The sequence below is a fragment of the Opisthocomus hoazin genome, chromosome 13 (genome assembly GCF_030867145.1).
Source record: "Opisthocomus hoazin isolate bOpiHoa1 chromosome 13, bOpiHoa1.hap1, whole genome shotgun sequence".
Lineage (NCBI taxonomy): Eukaryota > Metazoa > Chordata > Aves > Opisthocomiformes > Opisthocomidae > Opisthocomus > Opisthocomus hoazin.
This window is the reverse complement of record NC_134426.1, coordinates 24,341,270-24,360,267: the sequence shown is the minus strand read 5'-3', so window position 1 is coordinate 24,360,267 and position 18,998 is coordinate 24,341,270. Positions and strand designations below refer to the sequence as shown.

General features: G+C 40.7%; 1 protein-coding gene across 2 annotated transcripts in view; it reads left to right on the top strand.

Moving 5' to 3' along the window:
• The first annotated feature begins 4,074 nt into the window (after positions 1–4,074).
• The window catches only part of LOC104327563 (transmembrane protein 132C), a 219,918-nt gene continuing 204,994 nt past the window's right edge, over positions 4,075–18,998 (top strand). For both annotated transcript variants that reach the window (XM_075434859.1, XM_075434858.1), the window contains exon 1: positions 4,075–4,191. Coding sequence is in view for 1 of the 2 variants with exons in the window: in XM_075434858.1 (XP_075290973.1) it covers positions 4,116–4,191 (76 nt within the window). In the remaining variant the exon portion in view is untranslated. The remainder of the gene's footprint in view (positions 4,192–18,998) is intronic.

The following is an 18,998-nucleotide window of genomic DNA, read 5'->3' as shown; positions in this document are numbered from 1 at the left end:
TTCTAACAAAACCCAGCAATTTGCATAGCTGTAAGTACTTATTGTAACACTCAACCACCTACACAATGTTACTCCTCAACATTTATGATCATGTTTTCACCTGAGAAATGCTGGTGAGATATATTCGCCGTACAGAACTTCTACATGGATGCAATAGGTGCATCGACAAAATACAATTGTACAAAATACCTCAATGCCTGTACACAGGTTGGAGCATTCTGCTATCAATTGCTATCTGTACATGGCAATATGAGCTTTGATTTGACAGATTTTTTTTTCTGCTTTCACTTTTTAGCGTTGAGTCAGTGAATTGGCATGTCCCTTCAACAACGCAGTTGGCAAAATACAAAGCAGGAGTTATGAGAGACCTCAATGTAGGCTGCATTTTCAGCCCAATGTTCACTGCGTGGTACTGTCGAAAATTTTAGGAGGCTGACTGACTCCGAGAAGTCAACTTTGGCCCTACTTTGGTCACTCTGCTTGTTTCTGAGCACATTCTTTATTTCCTTACCCTCACTGTAGGGAAAATGCTACATATAAGACCAAAAATTTCAGTTTTGCCTATTATAACTCACAGGAGTCCATAAAGGCTTCAGAACTTCAGCTCTTGACATTATTCCAGAGAAACAAAGTCATGTAGCTACATTAAAAGTATGTGTTGATGAAATATTTACTACATGCAGAAAACAAAAAAATTGTGACAAATCTGTGCAAAACTAAGTTACATACACTATTCAAAATGAAGTTCATACTATTCATTCCCTACATCCAAAACAAATACCTTGACACATCATTACTAGGATGTGCTCAAGTCTAGGGCTAAGCTAGTGGTAAAAATCACTGGAAACAAAAATACCCAACCAATTCTCCTTACTCACTTGAGTAACTCTTCGACAAGGTAAGACCTGGACTTGGGGATAAAATTTCCATAAACTTTAGTGAGACAGAATTGAACTCTTAGGACTAAATTTGTATCCATTCCTGTCATATAGTTTCTGCAAATTAACCTTCTTAACTTCAACTAGATAATCTGAGAAGCAGCACAATAATCAACACGAATAATATGTCAGAATCTAACTTTAAACATACAAAACCACTCTGGAGTGCTAAAGCATCACAAACATCCAAAGAGATTCAGGATTACATAATTTAACATACACAGAATGCCTTTGCTTACATGTTTAGAGACATCATTTGGACTGTATCAAAGGTAGCTAAATGTCTTCTGTATTTGTTAATGTTACAGTTTCCTTTTTCAGGACTCCATACATACTCTTCCTTGCCTTCAAACACACCCCTTCTGTTTCCGTGCTTGGTGTTAGTTGTGCTGCTGTTATAAATTGTTCACAGCAACCAATATTTTCATTATAAATTTATTAAGAAGGAAATTAAGCCAGGTTCTTTGAATTGTAGTGTAATTTGTGTATTTAACTACTTTGGTTTCCTTCGAAAATGCTAGCCTAAACAAATCAACGTAGGCATAGCTTCTACTGAAAATTCTGATACTGAAATATTGTACCTACAATGACAACAAATCAAATATCAAAGGAATAAGAATAGCTGCAGCAAAACCTATTCTGTCCAGACTTCTTTACCGTATTTATCACCTTGTTATCTGATTTCTGCCTCTTACCCATGAAAGCGTCTGCCAATGCATTCTATGCTCAACTTCCAAAACTTTCTTCAGGGCAGGTTACACAAATAACATGTACACTGCAGTTCAGATTTGATAAATAGGACATATCCTACTTGTCACCATATCCAAATAATCTCATTTTCCATCTAATTTACATCAAACTGAAATTTTCTTCACAATTCAAAGAAGAAAAATGTTGGTAGTGTATGAATGATGATAGGATTGGGTTTTGGTCCCTGAGTAAAAGTTGCCTTGGAAAGAAACAGCATTTGTCTTCACTGTATCTGCTTTCTCTGATAAATCAGATGGATTGTATACACACATTACCTAGAAATTCAAGTGCAGGACATAAATGTTTGTTAGCTGCTGTGCTTTACTATTAACTGCTGGATTCGTATATTTAAACTCATCTAACAAGTATTTGTAGTGTTTAGCAGTGATTACAATAAAGCAGAAGAGACTAAAGCTGTTACACATTTTTTTAACAAGCTTTGCACTGAGAAATGCTTCTTTACATTCTTCTGAGAAAAATTATGCTAAAATTTCACCCATATGATATCCTCTTTCTGCTTTTTCCACATTTGAATTAGCCGCTACCGACAATAAAATCATGTGAACCACGACAGTACAAAGCATACTCCTGACAATGTTCTCTGCAGTTCCTCATCAGAAATCTCTATGTTAAGGTAGCCTTTCTTGACTTGGCTTATCAAACTGGGAATAACATCTTGTATGAACTTCTTAGAATCAGTCAAAATACCTTTTACTCATTTTATTTAGGGAAGTATCTAATGATAAACTTTGACACCTGTTTCAGTAACTGACCACAGATGGAGAGAGCCTCACTGATTTTGGTTGATTAGCCAGCCATCAAGGACTAGCTGTGAGCATTGGCCTGAAGGATCAGAGCCTAACTTCTCAGGATAAAAGCAGCAGGTTGTAAGAGAAGTCACCTTTTTAAGGCATTGCTTTGTCATGGGGGGGGGGAAAGGGGGGGTGTTTCCCTGCTTAGGTGATTTCTGAATGCAATACTTCTTACCCTAAAATATATCAAATACCCAATGCTTCTGGCTAAATTGCAGCTTGCTTGCTGTATGCTACAGCTGTAGCAAAGATTATTAAAAGCATGTTTACTGTTGGGTCACACAGATTTACATTTTTTGCCACGAGAATGTGATGCCAGTTGAACTTATCCAGGATACCCAAGTGAAAGCATCAAATTAAAGGAACAGGAATAAAAATATGGCCTGGGAGTTGTGTTTAGAAGATGGAACTGAGGAAGAGTGCAAGCGGAAAAAACCCAAGAGGATGAGGAGGCAATGACAGGGCTGGAGCTGGGTGAAATCCAGGTGGGTCAAGCTGTTCTCTTCGTTTTAGGGCTTGCAGTGGGGCTTGCCCCTCTCTGGAGGGAACCATACACGCGCAATACAGTCTCCTGTTTTGGTAAGGCTCTTTTCTTTTGGTTTTCCTTTTTTAATACATATCACTTTGCAGCAGGACTTGAGAAAGCAGGAGTGCAGAAATGGCAGCGAGGTGAGGTCGGTGACAGTCCCCTCGCCGTCGGAGGGGAAATTCTCTGCTCCCCAGGGCCAGCTGCGGCCGTGGTCCCTTCGTCCCCCGTGCCCCTCTCCCGACCTCCACCCGCGGCCCCCAGGCTAGCCACCACGGCAGGGATCCCCTTTCTCCTGACATGTCGGCTTGGCAAAAGTCCTCCCTCCCTTGGCAGCTCAGGCGCTCTCAGCGGGCGTCTCACCTCGTCAGCCTCCTCCCGCGGCGAGGGGGGTGGGGGGTGGAGCTCAGCGCCAGGCGACCGACCCCGGCTCCTGCCCGCCCGCTCCGTGCCGGACCGCGCTCCCCTCAGCTGTCGCCCCAGGGGCTCCTTCCCCTCAGCTCCTTCCCGCCCCCGCCGCGAGCGCCAACGGCCGCCGGCTCGAGCTCAACAGTCCCCCCCCCTTTCCCCCCTCCTTCTGAGGGGAAAGTGTGTGTGCGCGCGTCTGCCGGCGGCCCCGAGATAAAGGCACGAGAAGCGGAGCCGGCTGGAGCCGCATCGGAGGGCGCTCGGGTTTAGCGGGAGACCGAGCCAGCCAGCGGCCGGGGAACGACCGACCCGGCCCCGCCGGCTCCGGGACCTTCCCCGCCCTTTGCTCGCCCGCTGGAAAAGTTTTGCCCGGGGAGCGCGGCGGTGCTGGGGCGCCCGTCAGCCCCAGCCCACCATGGGCGCTGCCCCCCCGGCCCGCCCCCGCCGGCGCTAGGGCAGAGCGAGGAGGGGAGCGGGAAGGCGCGGGCGTGCGGGGCTGAGGGGAAGCAGCGGAGCCGGCATGGGCGGGAGCCCGGCGCGGGGCTGAGCGGCGCTCCGGCGCGGGGCGGGCGTGCGGGGCTCGGCGATGGCGCCCCCGCGGCGGGCGGCTGGCGGGGAGAGCTAGCGGCGTCGGCCGAGCCCCCCGGAGCCGCGCCCGGGACGCGTCCCCGTCTCCTCGGCATGGCGGGGGCTGCCCGGGGCGGCGGGCCCCGCCGCCCGGCTGTCAGCCTGCTCCTGGGAGCCCTGCTCTGCGGAGGTAAGCGGGGAGGCACTTGTCGCCGGGTTCTTGGGGGGGGGGGGGGGGGTACACCGGCTGGTACGCTGCTGGGGCGAGGAGCAGAGTCACCAGTTGATCGCGTACAGGCTGCGCTGGCCGGGTTGCAGCGACCTGAACTCCTTTCTAAGCAAGCGCCTTGTTTCCCACCGTAGCGGCGTGTGAACTAGCTTACTCCTTCCTCCTTCCTTCTCTTTGCTGCTTCTTTTTCTTTAAATTGTCCTTCTGATTTTCTCTGCTGTTTTAAAATTCCCCCCCCCCCCCCCCTCCCCCCCTTGTTTATTTGACTGGTAGGAAACCTTGCAAGCTTGCATTTGACTAAAATGAGCAGCAGGGAAAGTTTCCTTTCTTTCTGCCTCAACGATGATGGTATTTACAAATGCATCTGAATGATTGCGTGGTGTTAAAGGGATCTTCTCTGTGGGAGTGGGTGTCCCAGTCCCAGCGTGGAACGGAACATGGGGAGCGGGGAAAGCTGTCAGGGGCACCCAGGGTACAGAGACAGGATTTAGGAATAGCATCCTTTAAATTATACTGGAGTTGTACAGCGGTGGCTAGAGACTGGATAGAAGCCCTGTTACCTGGGCTGAACAAGATGCTTGTCATCTGGATTAAAGGGACAGCTGAGGAACAGGTTTGTCTCAGCAGAGAGGTCATTTGAATGATCTGCTGGTTTTTCTCATTGCTGAACTTCTGGGATCACAGAGTCCCTTTGACAAAGACGAATCTCTAACGTGATTCAAGAATGCAAATCGTGCATGGCGTGAACAGGGATTTCTATACAGAATTGTAGGGGACTGCCCTGTCTCAACACTTCTTGTTTTCTTGCTCAGACCGTGATAGTTGTGGATATCTTCTAAAAATCCTTCTCCCCCACTGGGGGGGATTGAAACTTGTTAAGCTCTCTGCAATTCCTGCTGTTGTTGCCATCCCTAGGAATAAAAAGAAATAATTTTGCCTTTTATCCTGTTGGTATTAGTGGTGCTGTTTGACTGACATAAGAAGATTACTAATAGAAGACTGTTTAGCTTGGTCCAGTCCTGCCAACCTCTCTCCCAGGGCAGTTGATTGTCGAGGCAGCCATGAGATATACAAAAGAATCTCAAGAGTGAAGCAAGGGCAGAATCAGTAGCAATTCATAAAGGCACTTTTCCCCAATCTGATCGGTAGGGAAAACAAAGTACTTGGCAGAAAATTGCATGGCCTCTTAATGCCTGTCATTTTAATATAGTACATTAAAATTAATGGACATCCCAGTGACTCGACATGCTATGAAAGTGCTGATCTGAAGAATCTAAAATACGGGTTTCTGTTTTGATTACTGCAGCCTGGAAGTGAGAATTATATTAGCCTCATGCTCACCTTCAGAGACTGCACGAGACTAAGACTGGTAAAGTGGGTCTGGCGTTTTTCTGGGGCAGTGTGTCTCTTCAGCCATGCAGCTTTGACAGTCACAAATGCATCTTCTCCAATAAGCATTTGCATTACACTTAATGTATTGAGTTAGGCACCGATATATGGGCATTTTCTATCTGAAATATTTTTGAGAGAAGTACGTAGGTTATGTTTCTTCTTAAGGGTGGGAGAAAGTGCTACAGTGAGAGGTTATAAACAACCCAACCTCGTTAAGCCATTTCTCTCCGCTGGAACCTGGGTCAGCGTTGACTCAGTCATGCTGTAAAGAAGTCAGTACTGGTGTCATTGCGAGCAGTAGCTGCTGGGGGTTTTGAGGCTGTGCTTTTTGAGAATAAAAGAAAATATTACTTTCCTTCATGGAAGAAAAGCAGAGGTTCTGAGTGGGGAATTTGCCTCTCAGCATTGCTGGGCACAGTATGATTTAGAAAAGAGTCAGTTAATTAAACTTATTAAATAAGGTGTTTGTATAGTTTCCTTGGGAGGCCTTAACAAGCATTTCATTTGCGCTCCCCTTGTGTATTTGCACTCTTTTTGTTGGCGTGTTAGGATAGTGATTGTTCTTGAGAGCTGAAGCCCAACTAAATGAAAGTCACTTTATAGCTCGCAAGCGAAAATGTTTGTAAATGTGCTGAGAAACTTACTATTATAGACAAGTTGTCATTTGCTATTTAAAGAGCTATATTTACTTCTCTGAACTCATTAGCATCTCCTATCAGGCCTGAATTTCTAAGAAAATTCTCCTGAAATGTTGCCTTAGGCTTCTGTATGCCATTATGCTGTGGTTATTGTCTGGCTAATAATATTAATTCATTCAATCTCAAGAAAGAAGCTTGGCATTTAATTTAAGCCATGCCTCTAGTCAGACCAGGACATCTAAAAAGTCAGTGTGCAAAAGTGCTCTTGCATTTAGGTACAAGCACATGTTTTACATACCAATTATTGGATGCCTGTTCCCTAGGTGGAGAGTATGTGTGTGAAATCATATTTATATAAGTAAATCCCGAGTGTATATATATGTTCCTTTCAGGAAATGACCTCTTTTCAGCAAAGTGCTAATGCATGTGCTTAAGCCTCTTTATAGCCAATAGAAGGTATTCATGAGCTCAAAGTAAGTTTTTTAAAAAAAATTGTTTTCTTGTGAACACAAGCATGCAGATTTATGTTATTGTATAATGCATAGATAACTGGGTATCCTCAGTTTTGCATCAGCTGTGAACTAAAACAAGAATCGTAGAAACTGGAAACAGGATCTGGTAAGTCCAAAAAAATAGAGAGTTGATTTGTTTGCAGAAGAAGCACATGTGTGCAAGAAAGTATTGAACATGAGCAGATGTGAACGGTGCATGGAGTTCCCAGAATTTTAAGTATTTAAGTAGCGTTTGAACACAAATGCAAACACAGTTGTGCATCCATAGGTTGGTACAGCACCTGCTTTGGTTCTGCTCTTGTTTATACCACAGTCGTGCAATATGGCTTTGTTTTGGTTACACTGGTGTGGAAACTGATTGAGGCTCTTTATTTTGAATATTGTTTCATTCTGATTATAAATTATTCAAGCAGTGAGGATTTTTATATCCTATTTTGAAAGTTCAGTAGCATGGCATACCCTAGTATTACGGAAAACTTCCTAAATTTTCTTTTTCTTCATTTCATTGCATTAGTGCTAGCAAAGAACACAGCAGGGACTTCCATTATTTAAATTGTAACTGCATGGAGTTTTGTAAGTGGCTAATCTCTCTTTCGGATGTAACACTTTCAAAATGGAGATATTGCTATTGATATTCTAATTTACTTTCTCTTCATAGTTGGTAGTAGATCTTAAAGTTTATTAGACACTATACTTACCTAGTAAAATACCCAGCAGTTATATTATAAATGTCTGTTGAAGCATGCTTCGAAATACATGACTGTGTGATATAAAATGTCATACCTGTAGTTGCTTTTTGAATTCATACATGTCTGGCTACTGAAATGGGGAACTGAGTATTTGTATGAAACGGAGTAATAAACAGCACAGCACTATATTTTCTTAAATGGCTAAATATTAGTACATATTGACAAACTATGCTCATTGACATGAAAGGATAGGGATTTTATTGAGAATTGGGATTTAGTTCTGCGTTTTTCTTTTTAAACTCTGCTGACAAAGCACCACTGGAAAGGTGGTGTGTAAGGAATACCTAGAAACTCCATGAATAACGGCCGATTTGCTAGAAGTGTTGGTGTACAAACTTACCTGAGTAGAGTTTTCAAGGCAATACCCCTCTATATTAAATCTCTCAAGCTGTTGTTAATTGTGGTTATGGTCATGCCTATTTAAGGCAGTTAGTCAAGAGATAAATAGGTAAATGAAAGTTTGAAATCTTCAGAGTATGGTCATGCCATTGAAGAGGTGTCAGATTTGTTGTGCTGAATTCCAGTTTTCTTCAAGGCTTTATTAAACCCTTTGATTTACTCATATGCTGCATGGTATTTTGTGCTGCTGCACTGAGGTTTTGGCAGTAGTTTACATCTGGCAGGCTCCACTCGATGTGTCCTAGCTATTTTGAGAGAGACAAAAAAAATTATGATAAAAGATGTAAAAGTAAAATGGCAGCAAGTTAAGAGAACTTAAGTTTGTAAAGACACTAATTGAAAATCATCTAATAAGGATGTTAAAAAGCTAAACTGAGGAAGTAAGAGAAAGGAAACAAACATTGTGGATGACTTCAAACAATACTTGTCCATCAGTTTGAAGGAGATATTTACTGTATAGTAGGTAGTTTTGATACAAAGAAGAAAGTGGATTTAGTGAAAGGAAAGCTGTGTAGCAGGAATCAGACCTTGCCTCTACTGTCAGGAATACCATGTCTTGCTGTTTTCATCAGTCATTTCCTTCTTTCTCTCCCTGTCTCTCATCCACTGTGATTGTCATTTTGTTGGTGAAAGACATGATCCTGCCTTGGCTACTTTGTCCAGTGGGACCTTTTTGTTTGCTTAGTATCTAAACACTACAGTGATACGAATACAGGTAATATTTTGTGATGCTATAAGGTGTTAACTTAAGGTGTTTGGCTGAAATTTGAGTGCTCTGTGCTTCATAGTGATATACGATAACTTTCTGGCCAGAAAACTTGCTTTTGTCTAGTTCAAGCTCTTGTCCTGACTTGCTCTTGCAGGCCTGAGTCCTTTATATTTTATTCAGTCTTCCTTACAGACTCGGTACCCTAGCAAAACAGTTTCACAGTGTTCAGCTCTTCAAGCAGTTGTACTGTTTTGTGTTCTGTGGACTGGCTCAGGCTCTAGTGACAGATGTGACCCATTTGAAACAGGGACGGACAAATGGTGCATTGAAAGTTCATAGCTTCTGCAGTCTCCTCACTTAGAGGTATCTGATAAAAGCCTGCGGATGCATCTAGCTTTGGAAATAATTTCAGTCCAGTACTGCCTGTGTCTGCTTTAGTTAGCAAATGGAAATACTCTCTCTTTATCTATTTGTTCACATTTTTTTGGGTCAATACACAGCCTCAGGTCACCGTTTTTCTTTTCAACTGTATCTAGTGAAGTGACCCAGTGAGTCTACTCTTCTATTTTCTTTGCTGTTCTAAAGCATATTAATCTGTTGAGCTTGAATTCCATAAACAAAGTGTCATCCCCATCACTAAAATTACAGGCATCTTTGCAGCACTGGTCAATTAGGCGAACTTTTCTTCAGGGAAGTACATTTTGACTAAGTGGTTCTTTGCCACTACGCTTAAGAAATGTGCTAATGTCTTATTATTGCATTGCTGACATCTTGGGTCAGTAACTTTGAGCTTGGAGACAACCTTTTCTGGCACTTCTGTTGCCTGAATAACACGGATCGTACTAATCGTAGTTCCACTGTCATTATCAAAAGCATTCTCTTGCAACTGTGCAGTTTTAGCAGCTTGACAGATGTAAACAGCTAGACAAGTGTCCTTAAGCGGACACTTCTTGTATTATATACTGCAGTAAGAATTTAATCTGATTTTGCCATCCGTTAGTGTTACAAGCGTTATATGTAAGGTCAAGTGCCTTTCTTGTTAATTGTTTCTTCTTGCATAGTATTTTCAATTTTCTTCTACAATTGTTACAAAATTTCTACAGTTTTGTAGAAGGATAATGTGAATTTTTAAATATTTTTGTCATAAATACATTAATGTCTGTTGCTACCAGAATTTATGTTTGGTGCTTTTAGTTGTGTGTTCCTCTTTAAGATCAGGAAACACAAACCTGCTCAAGGGGAGGCTGCAAGTGAATTGCCCTTTTCAATAATACGAAGCAAACACTAAGCCCCAAGACAGGGGTTAGGAATTTGACATTTATATGAACACTTTGAAGTTAAATAAGAATGTAAAGGAGGGGAAGCTTGCTTAATTATGAAAGAAGACTTTGAAAAAAGTTTATGCTTTGGGATGGAAAAAAAAGACTTAATGGTCTCCTGAGTACATCTAAGAGTCAGTTTCTCTGTGCATGAAGAGGAAATCTTAGGTAAATAAAAGGTAAGCTGATATCCTGTGATACTGATGTAACAGAGAGGCTGGTCTGCTAGGTTCTGCTCGTTAACGGCAACATGCAGTCACAGAGTACAGATGTTGAAATGTATCCACCAATACATCTAATGTTGTATTACTTTTGTAATTGCTTTATTTTTCTGCTTGCTAAAATTTTTCAGCTGAGCCATTCTTCATTTGAAAATATTTTTGAAACTGGTATAATTTACAAAACAATTTACTTTTACAGTTGTGGTTCATCTGAAATTTACTTAATTTTTTGTGGTGTTAACTATTTCACATAAAATTATTATTTTGACTTCTAGTAAACTTATTCAAATACAAACTGATAATAGTGTAGATGCTCTGGAAAGCACATTAGTATTTTTCTATAATATTGTTTTGATATGACAGAAATGCACCAGCTCTTTGTAACTGCTCTGATAAGATTTGTCATTCCAAATGACTTTTGAAAAGTATTTTAAATTTATGTAACATTTTAATTTTTTTTCTTCTGATTGAGAATGAAAGTGTACTTCAAAATGTTAGTTTCTATCCTTGGGAAATTCCATTTTCCAAGCAGTTGTATTGCTGGAGGGTGCAGTTCCTTCCCAGCTTGAGCCAATGTAAATTGATGCTGCCAGGTTTCTGCCCTCTCCCAAAATGAGCAACCCTCCTTTTGTGCCAACTCTGGCATGCCTCTTAATTCCTCTGTAAGCTGCCTCAGGGAGATAAAACACATAAAATAATTCTTTTTTTTTTTTTTAATAAAGGGTAAGTTTGTGTCACCTTGGGATCTATTTACTGCTTGTATAAGCAAAAAAAGAGGATGGGCCCAATGGGGGGAGGGTCAGCTGAAGTGTGGTACTGCAGCATAGCACTTGCAGTGGTATGGCTTTAATTTGTTTGTGGGACACTAGTAAAAAAAGAGATTGTTATGGGAGTTGCTTACATTATATATCCAATACAGGATATTAAACACTGAGAGGTTAGAGAACATGAGAGGCACTTGGTAAATGATGCACTTTGATTTCTGTATTGGGTGTGTTTTCTCATTTTTCTGATTCTGTATCATTTTGAACAAATAAAAGTGAGGCTTACACTAATGTGTCACCTTTTCCTCATGCAGGTAGAATGCACTTTTTGATGCTTAAGAACGGTTTTCCTGAACTCAAACCAAATACACGCAGTCACCACCACCCCAACAGAAAAAAGCCCAAACCCCTAGCTTTCCTGCAGTATTATTGCAAACAAGACTGGTAGCACTGCTTCTTATTAGAATTGCCATTAAAAGAGTTTGGGTTTAGTTTCTTATAAATTCCCCAGCCATTAACTGTTTCAGCTAAAATATTCCATGCCAAGTATCTGCCTGAGTTTGAATACATTTTTTCTTTTCCAAAACTTCGGCCAAGAGTTCAGTGATTTACAAAAACAGACTTTGTGTGTGTGTGTGTGTACACAAACTTGCTTACAGCTTCTTTGGGAAGGACTGATATCCCGATTAAACTTGCCAGGAGACTTGTGAGATTGCTGAGAAAAGAGTCTACGGCTGATTTGATGGGATATCAAGTTAGCAACACTTGAAAGAATGAATTTGCTTATGACATGGAAAGACTTGATGTGTCCTTACAACTAAATTGTATGAAAATTGCTATGGACTGGGCATGTGCCACGTCAGGGTGAGCTCTGTTTTCCTTGCAATTGCAGACCTTCACTGCAGAAGTCTGACCTGGGCAAAGCAGAAGAGCTGTGGGTAGGGACAGTGTCCATCCTTGTGCTCTCTATGCTCCATCCCCTTCCTTGGGGGAGAGATTTTTTGGAAAACTGCCTGATTGGAATAAATAAAGGACAAAGTTGGAGCTTAAGGTGGGGAGTGAAATGGGCAAAAGGAGAATGGTGCTGGGAAGTGTAGTCTGAGCATTGGTAAGGACAAGAATCAGTTTGGGCACAGGTGGGAGGGAGAGTCAAGCTTTGTGGGTGAGGAGGAAGAAGACTAATTGGGGGAAGAGTGACTATGGAAGGTGCTGTGGAGCAGGAAGTGAGGATGAGGGTTTGCGGAAAGACGAGGACCTTGGGAGAGAAATACTGTGAAAAGATCAGGGTTGCGTGAGGGGACGTCTCAGGAAGCTGGGGCTAGAACTGGAGTGACAACATGAGCAGAAATATATTGGGGAACATATACAGATTTTTGTCACTGGAAAAAAGGATTCGGGCTTGAACACAATGGGTATAGAAGTACATAGTTGATAGACTATGCTTTTTTTTGTCAGAGCCTGGGATGCAGAATGCATTCCTGTAGCAGTGATGTGTTGTACATGGAGGAGAAATAGAGTTGGGCAGGCGGGGTGCAGGCCCTACTGTAATGTCTCCCACTCCAATGCCCATTGTAACCAGGTAGAACCTTCCTGTTGCCATCAGTGGGTATGGAGTTAGGCCCAACTATTTTCTGATTTAATTAATAATTTTAATTCTTGTTGTCTGCAGCTGAATTATTCTGTCAATCATTGTACAATGTCATTAGATTTGTATTGAGACAGTGAAACCGAACTGAGCAGTGACCTGTATTTACTGGGCTATTATAGCATGTTTGTTACATACTCATCAGCATTTGCTTGGTTGGTGGTGTATATGTGCTGGTGGAGAAAGTAATTACGCCTTACGCATCTTTATTCTTTTAAACCTGATTCATTTTTGCGTGCTCTGATGTGGTTTTTTTTTTCTTTTTAATTTCATATCTCTGTAGAAAGAGCCAGAATGTTTGTTTCTGCTCCGTAGAATCAAATGACCTATCACTCTGCTGGCATGAAATAAAGAATAGCAAATAGAATAAATAACTACTGTGGGGAAGGTAATATAGTATTGACTTCTCAGTACCTGTTAATTTTCACTGATCAGAACATCAGGGAAGAGGGAGATTGAATCTGGCTGCCCCTTAGGGAGGGTGGATACCCTGCTTGTGAATAGTATTAGCCTGAAAACTCATGAGGGTTTCAGTTTTGTGACAGATTTATGTAAAAGCTTGTAGAGGAACAGTTTGTATTATGCTTTTGTCATACTTCCTAGTAACTTTAGGTTGACATTCCTCACATTTCTGCATTTTTTAATGATGAGTTTAATTTAGGATTTCTTTGCTTTTCTGATGGCTACTCCTGAAACTTGATGATGTGTTTCACAGCTCCAGGTGTGCAGTACTGAACTGTTTAGATGGAAAAGATGCTTCTCTGTGTGTGTAGATGTAATTTGGGATTTGGACTTGAGTCATACAGAGTATGGATAGCACAACTAGAAAAGGCTCCACATTTTCTGGAGACAGCATCTGTGCTATAAAATGCTCGTTCAGTGAATTTCTATGTGACATGCTTTGGCACTAATAGCCAAAGGGAGCTGCACATGCCTCACGTAAACGTAGAGCCTGTGCCTCTTGAAGAGCTGATGTGACATGACATGAGTTTGATTACTCTTGGCTGGGTCTCTTGTGTCTATCCTGGTATGTCTTTATTGTATAGCTTTGAATCTTGGTCTTTCAGATGACAAAGCTTACTAATAAAAAAAATAAATTGTGTTTTATTTGGCAGGGTGACTAATTGTTTTATCTTCCATCTTTTATATGTCTTCAAAAGTATAGTCTTTTATGGGAGATGCTGTTGGGCTCATACTGTTTTAAATGCCTTTGCGCTGCTGTTGCTCATAATCATGCCATTGACAATTTAAGAAGGAAATCTATTAAAAGAATTCAGAAATAGGGAACTCTCTTCCCATATATTTAAGTTTAGCATGCCCTCTTGTCACTCCATCTCAGCAAGAAAAGGTTTTTTTAAATGGGAAGAGCAAGAAATTGTAAGTAGGGTTCTTTAATTCTATCTCCAGCTGTATGTGCAAATTTGAATGCTTAGGTAACCTCTGAGATCTAATTTGTTCGTCTGTAAAATGGGAGTGACTATAGCAGTTGCTTACCTTTTTGGTATCATAATGTGGTAGAAAAAAGATTTTCTTCTTTGGGGTAAAAGTGCAAGTTCTTTTCACAATAATATCTGCAACTGATTAGACAGTAATGTGAATTACTACTGTTTCATTTTTACCCAGGGAAGAAAACACTCTAATACAAGATCAGTGTTGCATGATGGTACTCCATAATTCACTGGAGGTGCTCATTAGTTATGTTTTCATATTGATTCAATAAGCTAATGTGTTGTGCTTTGGAATGTCAGCAGACCAGCAGAAGGAATTTTTCCAGTTGTGTGTGATATGATGGAATTATTATATCCTTGTTTTTCCTTTGGAGTGTCACAAGTGGTCTGGAGATAAAAGGAGGGTGCTGACTGGTCTTGAAAGACAAATACTGATCTGGAAACACCTACAGTGCAATGTCCATCTGGAAGGTCTTTATTACATTGTACAGTTATGCAAAGGACCATAGATTTATGGTATTGCCTTGGCTATTTCACGGATTAAAGTTAGATATCACTATATTTCAGGCTCAAAGCTTCACAAGTTCTCAAAGCTTCAGGCTTCCATTGAACTTTAGTCTTGGTTTGAAAATTCATTTAGAATTAAATTAACTGTAGTGATGAAACTGTGGCACTTTAATAGGAATCATCAGATGACATTTAAACACAATCGTGTAGTGTGGTAATGTCAGAACTGGTTTGAGGTAAAAATCATGCCTTTAGGCAATATTGTTCAGGAAAGTCACAAAATGCAAATGGTTTATTTGGAGAGTACTTATATTGTTTTGTTTTCCTTTTTTTGGGGGGAGAGAAAAAGGATCCGCTTTTGTCAGTAGCACAGATGTGTAAAGTTGGAGTTGAATCCACAGTTCTGAGTGTCTGTAAAATTTTGGATCCTGATCTATACTCTGAAATGGATCTCTCAGCTTTGTGTATTGAATCAAGCTGATAGTGGTCCAAATCCACTTAAACTTTAGGAATGTTCTGACCTTTATTGTACTTTGTGGCTCTTGTACCTACTCTCTTCATTTATCCTTTGATAAGAGTATATCAAATTGAAGCCTTGGGTTGCCAGGACTTATTAGTTTCTCTTGGCTTTTTGTCGTTCATTATTTTATGGCTGTGGATGTTTAGAAAAGTAAAGATTAGATTTTAGTGTTAGAACCTGTACATGAATAATTGCCAAGACACTGGCATAAGCTGTTAGCTGATCAAGTTCTAGCTCTCATGTAATGAAGAAAATTCTGCTCCATAGGCACTCTATCACGCCCTGCATATTGCGAGTGAAATGCTGGTTCTACTTATTTTGGTGGGAGTCTTGCCATTCATCAAGATTTCAACCCACGTATATATTGCTCTGTATAAGTATATCTAACAATTCATGGTTTCTGGTGAAGTGTCTCCAGTCTACCTCATTTTACCGTGCAATTTCCCTTCCTCTGAAGGGAAACAGATTTGATGAAGATGACATTTGTAGTGCTAGTCACAGGCAAAGAATAGTTTTGTATGAATTCTTCCTTTACAGCATTCACATATTCCTTTGTTGGAAGAGGGGAGCTAGTTCAGGATGCCAGATATAATATGACACTGCTAGACTCTGTCAGAGTTGAAGTGATTTTGGAATTTTCTCTTTTTCTGCAAATTAGTCAATGTTTATAAGTGAAATGTCCAGTTAAAGTAGTGCTATTTCAGCATCCTTCATGGGAGGATGTCTAAAACAATTCATCTGAGTCCATGTGTTCAAAGAATTTAAACTACATTTAATCCATATTATTTGACTGTTACAAGTAGAGGCGTTTTAAATATGTTTATTCTTGGTTACTTATTTCTTTAGGGGTGAAAACTAACATAACAATATGTTACCAGAATTTTCAGCTGTTCTGCCCTGTGTCTTACAGTAGCCCTGCACAGTTTCCAGGGGCAGAGAGAGAAGCTCAGATGTTTTGTTGGAAGTTTCGTCTGAATTTTTATCATCATAGCAGTTGTTCATTTCATCTATGGCTCTGTCAAATAATAGTTCATACAGTGGTTTCTGTCTTCATCTAATGCTGAGTACTCCTGAATGTTAGTATTCTTTCCACCTGATATAGCTGAGTGAGTGATATGAAAGGCAGAGGAGTGGAAAGAAAGGATGATATTTTTGTTAGTAAACTATAGTTTTGGATGTTTTAGTTCTTACTGGTGGTTGAGGCTTAAAACTCACTTTGTTCTGGAATGTCAATATCATTACTCCAGTTATTGTTACTGGGCATCTAGTTAATAGTCTTCGGTGTTCAGAGGGTGATTTGTGTGACCAAATGTAGATGTGTGCTTTAGAGTGAGGTGATTTGCTCTCTGGGTTTCAGCTGAAAGTGTTTTTCTGTATCTCTGACCATGGTGGGAACGACTTATCTATATATAGATGTTGATATTATAGCATCGTAAGTAAGATGAGATTAATTCAACCCATATAGGTTTATTTTTCGAAGAGTACATGGGTCTGTAACTACTGTTAAGTGGTCAGCACTTTTTGGAAATTCATCCCATTTGCACAAATTCAAACTCTTCTGTTATATAAGTTAAGATCCTAAATTACTCTATGTTCCTATGATCGCAGAAGAGTAAGAAATGCTTCCAGAGGGTCGTTCAGATTGATGTGATGTTTTAACTCCAAAAGGGCCTTTAATCTTCCATCATCAAAGTCTTAGACAAGTAAGGTCCATGTTTAGATGCCTCAATTATGTAGGATAAATCTGGACATTTGTAACTGAAGTTGGAGAAGCACAACAGAAAATCCCCCAAACTTGAAAAATAATGAAACACTCCAGTTAGTATTTCTGTGCATTAAATATTAAAGGACATAGCTGGAAAGCTCCCTTTTCTGTTACCTGTGCTCTGTTTTATGGGTTTGGTTATCCAAAGCTGTTACTCTAATACCATAGGATCATAGAATGGTTTGGGTTGGAAGGGATGTTAAAGATCACCTAGTTCCAACCTCCCTGCCATGGGCAGGGAGACCTTCCACCAGACCATGTTGCTCAAAGCCCCATCCAACCTGGGCTTGAACACTACCAGGGAGGGGGCAGCCACAACTTCTCTGGGCAACCTGGGCCAGGGTCTCACCGCCCTCACAGTAAAGACTTTCTTTCTTACATCTAATCTAAATCTCCCCTCTCTCAGTTTAAAGCCATTACCCCTTGTCCTGTCCCTACAGGCCCTTGTAAAAAGTCCCTCTCCTGCTCTCTTGTAGGCCCCTTCATGTCCTGGAAGGCAGCAGTAAGGTCACTCTGGAGCCTTCTCTTATTCAGGCTGATACATGTTATCTAACCTTCCACCCTCTTAGAAAGCAAGTTTTGGGTTGCCAGCATATGATTTTGTTAATTTCTAATCATCTTAGAAGAAATGTACTTGGGTTTATATTGAAATTTAAATCCTATACTAACATAGCACAAAAGTAAATGGCACTTTACATAAGTACGGGGTGAGTATGACCCACTCCCTCCACCCCCCTTGTAATTTTGAATTTGTCTCACCAGATTTCAGATTTTGGCTCCCCTTAGCTGAAAATGAAGTCAAACAGTGTGAGCTTTTGGAAAACTGTTTTGAAGAAATAGAAAATGCAAACCACATGGTATACTCAAAGTGAAGACTTAGTGAAGAAATCCCTCTTCATTGGAAAAATGAACTCTAGTGGGTTTACTAAGCAACTTTTCAAAGCAGTTTGAGATGAAAGGTCTGCCGTCTAATTCAATGCGTATGTGATATTTCCTGATGGATCAGTGTTATATTGAAAAAGAAGTCAGGGAAGTGCAGTAAAATTAAGGGCTTTTTTGGTCTCAAATGGTAGTTTAAAAAATGAGTTTAATTACAATTTTCTGTCTAAAAAGTGACAGATATCTGTACATCAGAAAATCACATCTAGATTAACTGTTCAACACTTTTCATTGTAATACTCTTAAAATGGGACTTTCTCAAGCTGTAACAGTTTTAGCTGAAGTTTTCCATGCTGCATATTTTCTGACTGATTTGGAAAAATTTCTGTGGTTCAGTTGTTTCTGAGAACAAAGCCAGCTAGAAATTCTGAGTTCTAGCCAGCTAGAATAATTTCTGTGAGCAGCACTAGTTGGGTTAAATCCTGTGATTTTCACTGTTAGAGGCAAAGATAGATGGTGTTTTCTTTAATCTCTCTTTCTGAAGTGATGATGATGTATGAATGCTAGCATTCATTTTTACTAAGTAAGATTCATGACTGGAGATAACTCCTGAAAACATGTCCCTGCATTAAAAAAAGGCACAAAAAAGGGAATACAAATATTTTTGAAACTGTATAGCTTTTGGTCTAATTCCATGAAAAATCTGATCACAGTTGCCAGACTTCCAAATCTGAAAACTGGGTTTAGTCTGTTCTTAACGCAGGATTGAGAGGGTGGCAGCAGCGTTATTCTGAGAATCTTGTCTTTGTGGAGCACACTGCATCTCGGATACCAGAGCTGCATATGGATTTTCTTCGGTATATGCTCCTCTTGTACTGTCATAAGCCATCTTGGGCCCAGTTTCCAGGGCAAAAGCTGCAGAGTCACAGAGGCTCTCACGCTCTCAGAATGCCTCCTTACTCTATTCTGTTTCATGCAGAAAAGGAGGAGGAAGCAATCTCAGGGCATGACAAGGGTTAAGGAACAGGTGCTTATCTACGGGACTGCTGTCTCATTTCGTACACAGGATGGATAGCTTCCTGGGAAAAAATCCCAGTTTTTGCACTGAAGGAGGTTATTGTCTGCGGACTTCTGCTTCATTTGTTACAGAAGCTGAAAGGTGTGTAGATACAACGGGCTCAGCATGGGTTTAACTTCTGAGTCTGTACAGAGAGGAACCTTGGCATTTTTGAGTATAAACAGCCTCTGTGGCTGTCACTGTTTTTCATATTCAGTGTTGGTGACAGCATCCTAGAACATAT